At 42.8% G+C, this 12,559-nt stretch overlaps 1 protein-coding gene across 11 annotated transcripts in view; it reads right to left on the bottom strand.

Moving 5' to 3' along the window:
• The window catches only part of CELF4 (CUGBP Elav-like family member 4), a 715,283-nt gene extending 705,851 nt beyond the window's left edge, over positions 1–9,432 (bottom strand). For all 11 annotated transcript variants that reach the window (XR_007373866.1, XM_048930944.1, XM_048930945.1 and 8 more), the window contains exon 1: positions 8,862–9,432. Coding sequence is in view for 10 of the 11 variants with exons in the window: in XM_048930944.1 (XP_048786901.1) it covers positions 8,862–9,141 (280 nt within the window). In the remaining variant the exon portion in view is untranslated. The remainder of the gene's footprint in view (positions 1–8,861) is intronic.
• Positions 9,433–12,559: the final 3,127 nt, after the last annotated feature.

The raw sequence follows: 12,559 nt of genomic DNA, 5'->3' as shown, positions 1-12,559 counted from the left end.
TAGAGCATTATAGAGAGGAAACATAATCAGGGGATTTCTACAAGCACACTGTGATATATCTTTTGATCTTCTGACAACCTTCATCCCTCTGGATCCTAGGAAGGAAGCACTGTTTTATAGGGATATTATTAGGCTGATGCTGCTTTATATGTCTACCTGCAAGAAGCTGCCGAATCTGACAAAGATATTTGTGTGCGTTTGCAGTGAGTGATATGTACTATGTGATGCAAACCTATCCTTAGGGACTGAAAAGGAGAGAAATATCACAAATGTAAGTCTGCCCTTTCTATACATGCGTGCATAGACAGTCTTCGCGCATCATGTACACAGGCATTTGAGTTAGAAGCAGGCCAAATATGCAGTCAGATCTCATCAGACCAACTCTGTCTGCAAAGCTCCATTTTTATTCTGTTTGAAGAAGCTTCGTGTCCAGAGTTATCTGCCCCAGTGTACTGGGAACTCAGCTGGGTTGCCGCAGAAATATTTTGGAGACTCAGACACAATGTACAAATAAACCAGACATGGATTAATTAAGTGTGACTGTATCATTAAATTAGTATAATGAACAAACAACTACATATCATATTAAACTCTGCATATAATTCCAGGAATAGGCTGTTAAGTCACCTGTCACTTTCATAAAAGAATATAATCTCGGTACTGTCTTTTAGATAGGAATTATTTAGAGGTATATGTCAGCCTTAACGTATATGTGTCTCTATTGAATGCATGTTTTCATTAACATGCACATATAACAAATGCTTGCACATACATATGATATACAAATGCAGCAGATGCATTTGTATCCATCTGAAAACACAACTTCACACAAAAGTTAATTCTTGGGGGCATCGTTCAGGCAAACTATACTTCATTATATCTACCAGATTTAAATCAGAAATTACAAATCTCAGTAACAGAAAGGGGAAAAAATAGTCTGTGTTATGAACTCTTCCTGTACGGCACCTTGGTGTCTCAAGCTGTAAGCAAGTTTCTGGTGGCAAAATATTCTGGTGGACCTAACAGAGATGGCACATCTCTCTGACGATACACATCCCTAGGAACACAAACACTGCCAACAAAGCCATCTATGAAACAGTTAATATTAAACAATGATTATGTTCAACAAAGAAGGGACAAGTAAACAGATAAGGGTGAGGTAGATCGAAATCTGCATGGCTCATTGGCTGAGCTGTCGGATATTTCTAATGCATTTGAAGGGTTTGTTACTAAGAACCTGCTAAGTATCTTTAAACCTTTGATCTGTAGCCAGTCTTAACAAAGGTGACAATTAATTAAAGGAGAGTGCATTGCAATAAAGTTACATCGTGGTCAGTTTATATATACTGTCCAAAGCTGGTTCACAGAAGTCACTGTCAATTAAAGTCTTCTTGGAGTCCAGTTCATTATCAATTTTCCCCCCTTGCCTTGATCAATATTTTTGGCTGCTTCTGCTTGACAAACTTAACACAATGTCTATATCTATATGTCTTGCCATTCATTTACATGGAATAGATGGCTGTATATGATTTATTTTTAGCCAGTATGTATGGTCAGACACTTTATTTGAGAGGTTTAGAGCTCTCATCCATCTTTATTTTAAGGAATGACAATAATAAGCCCTCTCTACCTTCGAGGGGATGTCAGGTGGATATAATGAATACACATTAAAAGCTGCATTCACCTGTGTGTGTATTCAGGACATGGCTCACACTGACAAAAGCAAATAAATGCAGTATCTGCGGTGCCATCCTGACTTCAGTCCACTTCATGTGATGCGGCATATATAGAGTGATGCAAGAAATCCTGCAGTCCCCAAAATGCGACAATGCATCCTGAGGAGTTACAGAGGGAGAAAAGTCTCTATAAAAATGCTCCAGATCAGTCAAGGAAGTGGTAGTGGAAGAAAAACTATAATTTACCCTTATCATGGATATCATTTTCTGCTTTTCATTTCTCTTTCATTTACTCTTTCTGCAGCAGATTTTAATATACAAGGATCAGATGATCATGACAAGCCCCAGCAACAGTCATATAGGCATTAGTGGAACAGTTAAGCAAGTGAGAAATGATGCAGGGGTCAGGCTTTTTTCAGTTCCTCAGCTTCATTTAAGTTCTAGTTTCACTCACTGAAGGAAAGCTAAGTTCGGACACAAGCCATCAGGCACAGAAGCTGATTGCGTTTGCTGCAAGTGTGGTTTACCTACATAATAAACAACCCTCAGTTTTAACAGGAAAGGGACACACGGTTTACAAATGTGAACCTACTGATGCGATGGCGAAGCTCTCATGAACTTCTGCCCAGACAGCAGAAATGGGGTCTTTGCTTCCTCCTGAAAAAAAATGCTGCGATTAATGAAACACCAGCTTCATTAAGGCTAGGATTTGGCTTAGCTCACTTAAAATCTCACTTGGTTAGCGCAAACACAGCGCACTAATGTGACAGCACATGATGGAAAGTTCATACTAAGCCCTGCAGTCTGCTGTCATTGAATATTGTTGTAAAGCTATAGTCAATGCCAACACAAGTCTTTGGGCATTGGATACTTTTCTCTCTATTTTAAATGCAGGTACCTGGCCCAACAGCTTCAATTGTCTTCCCCACTTTTTCTCCCTTGCAGCCATTACTGCCTGTCACATAAACCCGCCTGGGTTCACACTTGATTGACGGGAGGGACGGTAACAGCTCCTTTAGTGTTGTTCTGGTCTGTCGGGTCAGTGCGGCTGGTATGCATGTGCACAGAGTATGCATGATAAAAAACACTCTGACATCTTGCTAAAAGCTGTGGCTGAGCTTTTCCATCTCTGAAGGCCAGGGGAGACCCTCCTTGGTCATCTGGCTACTTCTGCCCCTTGATCTTTGCTACATGCATTGGAAATCCTGTGCCCTTCCTCACCTCCATCTTTGGCAGATTCAATCCTCCTTCCTGTTGAGCACAAGACACTTTCTGCAATCTGACTCACTCTTCACCCAGGCAAAATTTCCAGATAGTTTCTGAAAACTTCCTTTGAAAGACTATTCCATCAGATGCCTCGCTTTTATTGTATGGTACAATTTGAATCCCCTGCTAAAGGCAGCCCTGTCTGTTGTACTGGTTACTGGTAGAAGCAGGGCGCGGGATGAAATAGACCACCTTTTTCATCCAAAGTGGCACGGATCGTCAATTTTTTTCCGCTACTTTAATGCTGACATTCCCAATATTTTCTGGATGATCATAGAGAAAAAATAAAATAAGATAAATCAAAAACAAATGGTATTCTGTTTCTGTTGTTATTCCTCAGAAATAAGTAAATTCCTGATTCACCATCTAATTAAAACCTTATTTTGATGAAGTAAATACTATGAGGTTTGGAAATCGAAACTATTGCGGTCTTCTTTAGAGGAAAAACAAAACAAAAAAAAAAGAAGAATACGTTTTATTTCCTTCCCTAAAATGCCCAAAGGCATTGACATGTGTAGATATTGAGGGACAGAAGCATCTATAAATGTGCTGGAAATGTAAGACTAACTTAGAGAAAGATAAGAGAAGAAACAAAAGCTCCCGAAACACAAACTTTAATTTCTTTCTTTTCTCCGTGTTCTATAACTTTAAAATAAGTGCATTCTTGTGAGGATGATTAGTTGATATGGTAGTGTGGCTAGCTGAAGAACAGCTTTCGGTGCAAAACTTAACAGCCAAGCGAGAGATCCCAGAAAATTGGAGTTTGTACTGGAAATGCTGACACAACCGTAACAACAGCATCATAACTGGCTGCAGCTGCTTCTAGAAACCAAAATCCATGTCCAGATTCCTGAAAAAAAAGAGTTAACATGTAGCCTTCTAATTTATGAAGCAATCTAGGCTATCCATTTGACATTATCAAATATGCATATAAGCTCATCTGTATGGGAGATTATAATGTACAGGGGGATTTTTCCTCTCTCTCTTGAGTTGCATTTTGATTATTTTAAGGAGTTGTTCTTTAGGCATAAAGTCCCTTCTGTTTTATTCCAGTTTATTTGTGCATTTACCTCCCTAAAACTTGTTTGGTTTACTACCATACTAAATGCTGTATGCATTTCTTTCAGTCAGGCAAGCCTTATGCTTCAATTATGGAGGAGTTTATTCAGCACCTGTATTGCGTTGTGTTTCTTTTCAGCTAAATTTCCATTTCTCAAAGGCAATATGTATGAATGTGTATACATCATTTTTTTCCCTGTATTTATACACACACACAAATTTATACATTTATATACAAATATATTTGTATATATGTATATTTGTATATTAATTGAATGCACATCTTCATTGCACTTCTGAATTTCTGCGGTATCCAAAACATTTATAAACATCCTTAGACTTAACAAGGTTTTAATCTTTCTATCATCTTTCTTTGTAATCAAACATAACAATATAATGAATGGAAGCCTTGTTTACCTACCTCCTAGGTACTTTAAATTCCAAAATTATTTATACTTTTGAGAAGGTATAGTGGTAAAAGAACTAAACTATTCTTTTCCTACTGCATTTTTCTAGCTGCATTGAATACTTATCAGCTCTGGCAGGTACACCATACCAGCCACAGGACTGCAATAGTGGATGCTGGGGAAGTTTTTGGGGGGTTTGTGTTTACCCCTCTATAAACAAGGCTGGAAAGAATATTGCAGCTCTCAGGTCCATGAAAGACGCTTTCTTCCTTACTGTATGCTGTCTCCACTCTTTTAAGTGCGCTCACCCGCATGTTTCAGTAAATCTCAGTTAAGTGTGCAATGCTGATTTCTTCCGACTTCCCAAATAGAATATTATGGAGACCTGTGTGTTTTAAATTAAAACACATTTCAGACCTTGGTTACAAGCATGCTTCAGTAGAAAAGGCTGTTTAAACCTACGGGGACAGTCCTATATTTAGATTACATTAATTCATAAATATTATACTAAATACCACTTAAATTGGCCTTAAATGACTTCAAAGATAATGCATTATAATATGGCTGTCCTGAGAGCACTAACCTTTATGTCTCCCAGTAACTCAGCCTTTAAGCATACACCACTGCAAGATAAGAAGGGGGGAAGTTATGAATGAATGGCTTGCTAAATTGTTCGAGTGTGATTAGTAAACTCCATGCGTGCGCGTGCGTGTGTGTGAGCGCGTGGGTGGGTCAGCTCTCCCCGGTAGATCTCTACCCGCAGATCTCAGCACACAGCCTCTTCCCAACCCTAGAGCAAAGTGCCACAGCAGAAGTGCGTTTCTGCCCCGTGTGGAGAGAAGCGAGGATGGGGGGAATATGTAGCACCAATGCTAGTTGCCATGAAAGATTCTTTTCTCAGAGAGCTAGCAATTCTTTTCCACGTTTCCTCACATGCTGCATCCCCTATACCCTCTTCTACATTTGTGTGTCTGCAAGAGTATTGTGCTCCCCTGCCTCTTCCCTGGTACCTGGCATGGCATCAGACAGGACTCCTGGTGAGAGCACCTAGGACTTCGCTGTCCCTTTCTAACAGGTTTTTTTTTTGTTTGTTTGTTTGTTTGTTTTTGGCAAAGAGGGATAGTTATGTACTTTATCTTCAGGTTCTTAAATTTCAATTTCCTTCTGATATACAGAAGCCTCACCACAGGATCCCTTCATAATATTTTGAATCATACACATCCCATGCTCTCATTTCAGTGGACTTACACCTGAAATGACTCCGGTTGCTATGTTTTTACTCTACGCTAATTCCCTTCTCTTCCCTTCCTGAAACACAAACCCACCTTCTCCCTCTCCACACCCAAGATTTGCTTTCTGTACACTTAAATAAACTAAAGCCCACTGTTAACCCTTCAAAGTATATTACTGTCACAGCTTCATCCTCTGGATAAGGAATTTTATCAACTGAGAGTGATGGATCAATTAATGTACAAACATGATGCATCACTTACGGAAAGCATTTTGGAGTTTCATATTGCCATCCTACCCCTGAGAACCAGTTGGACTGTCTTTGTGCAGTTCTTCACCTATGCCTCCAGCAAAGCCAAAACAGGGAGATCTGAGTGAATACTATGTTTCACATGACTGAATTTAGAGAAGGGGAAAGAAAAAGAAAACAGATTAAAAATGAAATGAAAGAAAATAAAATAAAATTAAAAAGCCAAACACAATCCTCATCCTTCAAAGCTCCATCATGCCTTTTGACTTAATAGTAATTAATCACTACTGGCAAGAAAGTAATTTTTTTTCCAGGTAGCCAGAGGCACATTTTTATCAGGATTAGCTAATAAATCAGTGGCATTGCTAGAAAGGAGTTCAAACTCTTCTTGGATTTACTAAATAAAACCGATCTCTGAAGCGTCGGCAACTCAGTGTCTATTGAAGCTTCACTCAAAATCTAACCTACGGTATAACAATCAACATCATCATTTTTCATTCCAAAGTCCAAAACTTCTAGGGTGTTAAAAATGACTGTTTCTTTCAAGACAAACACACACATTTTGGTTTCACGGTGTAACAAGAAATCCCACCTGGAATTTTTCCTATTTTTCAGCTTTAAAACAGAAATGAAATGAATGGAAATGAAGTTAGTATCTTGTTTAGTTCAGGAATATGTGTTAAACATATCCAAGCAAGATAAATGATCCCTCTCTCTCTCTATCTCTCCCTCCCCCCTGCTTCCTGAGTTTGTCTTTATGAATACAGGCATACAGTAAAAGCAAAACTGAGCAACATTCCCATCTATGAAACAGAAATTAAAGTTACTGTTGTTTAATTGTATGTTTCAGGTAGAACAAAGCAAAAGAATTAATTCTCATCAACAAATCAAAAAAACATCCCCATTAAAAAAAAAAAAAAAGAAAAAAAAAAAAAAGAAAAACACCAAAACCTTTACCTAGATGTTATCTCAAACATTTCATCTATCTTATGCTGAGTGATTCTCTTCAGTGTAGCTTATACTGCTGTTATTTTTTATTTTACGGAAACCTTAGATAATTTTTGCAAACACATGCGTGCACACGGGCTGACTGGCTACTCACTATACCTCATCTATTAGACAAAACCTCCCAGGACGTTTCCGACGTTTCCTTCCCTATTCTTTGTACTATTATTTTAATGTTATTATTAATAACTATTCTAGAGTGGATGTCATGTTTAGAAGATGTCCATCAGACCTTGATGTGTCTTCTAGGCAGCTAGTCTGAAAGGAAAGCTAGGTTCAGAAGGGACAGACTGATCATTGTAAATATGAGAAGGGTGTTTGGAGCAACCGGCAATACCCTATAACTTGTGCTGAGTCTCCAGTCCTCGAACCCTGAGTGTTTCTGTACCCTGTGTGACTCTGGTACTTTGAACTGCCAGGGTATATTTTAATTTGCATTTTCTAAAGGTGGAGAGGAGGGGAGTCAGTGGGAAAGGGAAAGAAATGCCTCTTAAACATCCTGTTAAGTTTAAGATTTACAACTCACCATGGCAGCTGGAAAGCTGGGAAGCCACTAATGCTGCTCCCCGTAACTCTCCCTGCCAGGAATGAATCGGCTGGAGTAGAGGTTGCTATTGAACCTCTCTCATAACAGATACAACTTCTACTCGCCCCGTGTTTCCCTGCACAACCGTTTTTCCTCCTGCACTATGTCTGGAGTCACACCCTGCTCACTTCTGATCTTTTTTTTTTTTTCTTTTTTATTCTTTCCCCCTAAATAGCTAGATATCTTATGAAATAAACACACACATACATGCACATACACACGCACACATGCATTATATATGCAGATCCTGAATTAATAAAGTGGCTTGCTACATTCCCACTACTAAGCTATGCTACCATGCAAATGATCTTTAACTTCCTCTATGCGAGTCCTACTTTCCCACCCAGTGATCTGAGCATCTTCACCGCCACTACACACTCCATCCCCCCATCCCAAAATGTAGCATCCTCTAATCTGAAATGCACCACTGGAGAGACTAAACAGGGAAAGGAGCAGGCAAAGCTGGAGAGAGCAAGGCACTGCATGGAGAGCACGTCCTTACTGTTTTGAAAGCAAACCCAAAAAGTTCCCGGGATGGACTTTGGGCACACTAGAGTAGTGTTAGTAATGTGCCTGCTCAGAGACTTCTCCGTTCTGGAACTGAACTGCAACCCACCCCTCCTGGCTTGCCCTCTACAACACATACTCACTTTGTGATTTTATACTTTCTTCCCTTTCAGAGATGTTTTCATTTTTAAATTGTTTTTATATCTCTGTTCCCATGCTGAACAAAACCTAAATGAACACCCCCTGCACACCCCCGACAAATCACTCTCCTCTATCATCAGTTTCGGAGCAGACTACAAGTAAGAATCCTAACAGAGTTAAAAATGAAAAGGAAAAAAAGTAAATAAATAAATAAATAAAAGAGAAGAAGAAAATGCAAAGGTGCCAGTGCCCGATACACAACAGTTGTAAAATAGGGGCTTCCCAGCTCCGCGGGAACACGCGGGCAGACAGACGGACACACACCCCTGAGTGGAAAATGTGCAGCTCCCAAAGATAAATAAAGAAATCCTCTTAATCTTTTTCAGCACCACTAGCGTGTGGACAGCTGCCTGCCAACACAGCCTCCCGCTCCGGCTCTCGCCTGGACTCTCCGGCTTTCGCAAGTGGCAGCATCTTGCCCCTCTAAAAGGGGGAAAGACATGAAAATACTAAGAAACAAGGCAAAGGCAGCTGACCCCCTTCTCTGCTTCTCTCTCTTCTCTTTCTAGGAGGGTCTATTATTTCTTTCCCTGCCCCCCAAGCCTGCCGCCTCCGCCCCCAGCCAGCCAAAAATGAAATAAAATGAAATCGAAAGGAAAGAGAGATCCAGAGAGGGAGTGAGAACCTGCCTTCTTCTCCCGATCTCTCCCGGGAAAGTTCAGGAGGTAACTCACCTTTGTGCATGCCAGTGAACCTGTCCTTCAGCACCGTCAGTTCATAGATCTTCCCGAACTCCTCGAAGAGCGGTTTGAGGTCTTTCTCGTCCAGGTTACGGGGAATCTGCCCAATAAAGAGCTTAATGGCATCGTGGTCCTTCATTGGGATGGTGGATGGGTTTCCGGGACTATGGTTTAATCCGTTCATATGCCCGTTGGTGCTGGGGTTGCTGTGATTGCTACTCAGGCTGGTATTGTCTGGTTGTCCGTTTGCTAACGTGGCCATCTTTATATACATAGAGAAAATCTTCTTTCCTTTTTTTCCCCCTCTTCTTTTCTCTCTCCCTCTCTCTCTCTCTCTCTCTCTTCCTCTCTCTCCCTCTCTCTCGCTCTCCCTCTCCCTCTTTCACACACACACACACACACTCACACACACACACACTCCTCCCTCTCCGTCTCTCTCTCTCTCTGGGTCTGATCTGATTTTTTTTTTACATTGAAGATCTGTGTCCTTTCCGTTTAAACAGGCTGGATCGGTTCAAATTCCCAGCCAGACTAGGGGGTGGGGTGTGAGTGTGTGGATGTGTGTGTGTGCGGGGAAGGAAGGCTGGGGGTGGGGGATTGCTTTTGCCTCTACTCTGCCTAAACCCCCTCCTCCCATCCAACCAGCCCCCCCGTCTGTCTGCCTGGGAGAAGCTCAATGGTATCTTCCAACACAGCCCCCGGCTATAAATAGCACTAGGCGCATGGCTCTTTGAGAGACAGTCAATTTCTATTGTGCCAAGTGAGCAAAGGGGAACGGTTGCGTTTTTAGGACCAATGATGATGATTTTTTTTTCCTTTTCTTTTGCAAGTCCTCCGATCAATCGCTGTCGTTATAATTTCAGTGATCATCGGGAAATCTGCCTTTCATTTAAGAGGGAAAAAAAAACACAAACCCAAGGTGTTCTGACTTCTTCCTATTATGATGCTGTCTCTTATTTATTATTTACTCTTATTATGAATTTGCAGTTGATAATAAAAGCAGTTGAGATACGGACGAATCCTCAGTCTCAGAGGTTGCTTTTGCTATTGTTGTTGTGGTTGTGATGTTACAAGCTCTCTTTACTATATCTGTTCTTGTTGCATCTAAAAAAAAATGCATGCTCTTTATGCTCTTATTTTTAAAATTATACTGCCTATGATGACATCAGGCTAGGAAAGGCACAAACTGTATTGCTGTAGGTCTTTAGAGAGAGAGAAAAATAGCGAGATGACTATTAATTTTCATGCTGCCGATATTTATTTTACGTACAGTCAGTGCGGGTGTTATCTCCTGTGTGTGTGTGCATGTGTGTATTGGAAAGGGATTGATTAGATAAGATTTTCTTGCCCGACTTTCAAGCCATCAGGATATTCTGTCTCTCTCTGATGGAAACATAAATCGTATTTTGTAGTCATCAGGGATCGGGAGTTGCTTGTCCGGACAATGCTCTCTAGACAAAGTGTACTGTATGGTGGAAATGAAATCAGCTCTCCTTTCTTAGCATCCAGGGGTGGGGAGGGCAGGGAGGCTCGGATTAAGGACACAACTCTCCCTTGTCTCCCAAATAATAATAACAATAATCCGGACGGTAACAAAACAAGGCACTGCGTGTGCTCAGAGCAATTTCCCTGCCTTTTTCTCCCCCCGGCTTTCCCGTGCGAGCCGGGCGGGGATGAAGCTCAGAGAAGCACCAGCAAGCGAGCCGGGAGCAGCCTGCGAGTTACCTGGCCTGAACCCCCCCCAAGACCCGCGCTCCGGGTGCAGCTCCCCGGCGACAGGTTATTCCCACTACCGCCGCGCTGGTCGCAATCCCCCAGCCCCACGCCCGCCCCAGGCCGCCTTCAGGCACCACGGGGGCTCCGGGCCATTGTTCCTGGCGCCGCCGGCTGCTCCCCGCGGCAGAAGCGGTGGCGGCCCCTGGGGCCGAGCTGAGAGCGGGACCCCTCCGGCCGGCAGTCCCCCGAGAGCTCCGGGCAGGGCATCGGGAGCACGTGTGGCTGTAAAAGGAAGGGGCAGCCACGGAGGAGGGAGGTTATTAGTTACAATTCGCGGCGTTCGAGTTTTATTGACTGGAATTTATTTTTATTTTTGTTTAAAAATAATGAGTAGGAAAAAAAAAAGAAAGAAAGAAAAAAAAGAACTGGGCAACGGTCTGTTTGTAGCAGCAGAGTCAGCTTTCACTTTATTTGAGTTTTGCTTTAATAATGGAGCAGCAACCTACTGTACTACTTCCGTGTCCCCCCACGATCTCTTTCTCCCCCCTTTCTCTCCACCCCCCCGACCCCCCCCCCCCCCCCAAAAAAAAAAAAAAAAAAAAAGAGGGTCCCAGTGTATGTAGCTCGGCTATCGTACTATCGCAGCAACTCCTGAGACTGTGAGCCCTCCCCGTTTCAAAGCACGAGGTGAGCACGAACCGATCTGGGGCTCGGAAGGGGTGCCGGGCTGCGCCCCTCCCCTGGGCGAGCGCGGCTCTGGGGGCAGCGGGGCGGGGACGGGCGCGGTCCCAGGAGCCGCTGGTCCCCTTTTATTCCCCGGGATCCGCACCTGGGCGCGACGCCCGCGCAGAGTCCCCCGGCAGCTCTCTCTGCCTTTTCGGGCTCTTTTCAATTTCTTTCGGCACTAATGGGGAGGCAGCTGCTGTCAGACGGCTGATGCCGGGCTGGTGGCAGGCTCCGCGCATTGTCTGCCGTCTGAACAGACTGCGATTTATTGGGGTCTAAGGGGGGGATCTGTCTGTCTTCCCTTCCCATACATTTACTTACGGCGTTTAAGGGCTAAAGACGAGATCTGTCAGCCTGGGAGCTGCGGGAGGGTAAAGCCCTTCAGACAGCCCCTCTACCTAATTCCCAGCACTGTGACTCACCTGCTTTCAGATCTTTCCTTGTGCCTTGGACTGTGATAAAAGAATGGCAACAACAATAAAAACTACATAAAACAAAATCTTCCAGCACCCCCCAGTCTGCACCAGGACATTAAAATACTTTTTCTGAACCTTAAAACTGCACTCACAATGGAGCGAGAAAGGCTCACTGAAAGAACGCTTGTAAAACCTTTTTTTTTGAAGGAAGGAATAGCCACTGTCGTGTAAAGTGAAACAGCACCCAGCACGGATCCGTATGGGGACAGCTCTGTTAACACCTTGTCCATGAGCAGGCCACTCTGATTGCAGTTAGGGCTTATCCCAAGTGAAAGCCAATTAGATGAACATGACAGTGAAAAGAGGTGTTTTGTTGCTCTCTGAGGGTACCCTTTTCATAACAATCCTTATTTTCTAAAACTTTGAGCTGGTCTGCACCCTGTTTGAACAGAGCTGTCAGTACAGTCATTTAGAAATGGATGCTGTTCAAGTGCAGCCCCCTGGTGCACAGGCACAGCTGTGAGGGGTGGCAGGATGAAATAATATGGACACAAATATTGCTACAAGGGCTCCGGGATGAACACAGCTGCTGCTGTGGATGAAAATTAGCTCTACTCCATAAGCACCTTTACACATGTACAAGGGGCTGCACTGGATTTTAAGCAGATACAGGCGAAAGAAGTGTGGAATTGTTATCTATAATCCAGCCTTTGCCGAACAGTTCCCAAGTGAGAAATGTTCCCAGTGTAATCACTCTGGGTCCAGTTCAACAGTCCATAAACAGGGGAGTCCACTGGAATTTTGTAAGGATAAGGTATTTTGAAACAAGCTTCT

This window comes from Lagopus muta, chromosome Z (genome assembly GCF_023343835.1).
Source record: "Lagopus muta isolate bLagMut1 chromosome Z, bLagMut1 primary, whole genome shotgun sequence".
Taxonomy (NCBI): domain Eukaryota; kingdom Metazoa; phylum Chordata; class Aves; order Galliformes; family Phasianidae; genus Lagopus; species Lagopus muta.
This window is presented reverse-complemented; position numbering and strand designations above follow the sequence as displayed.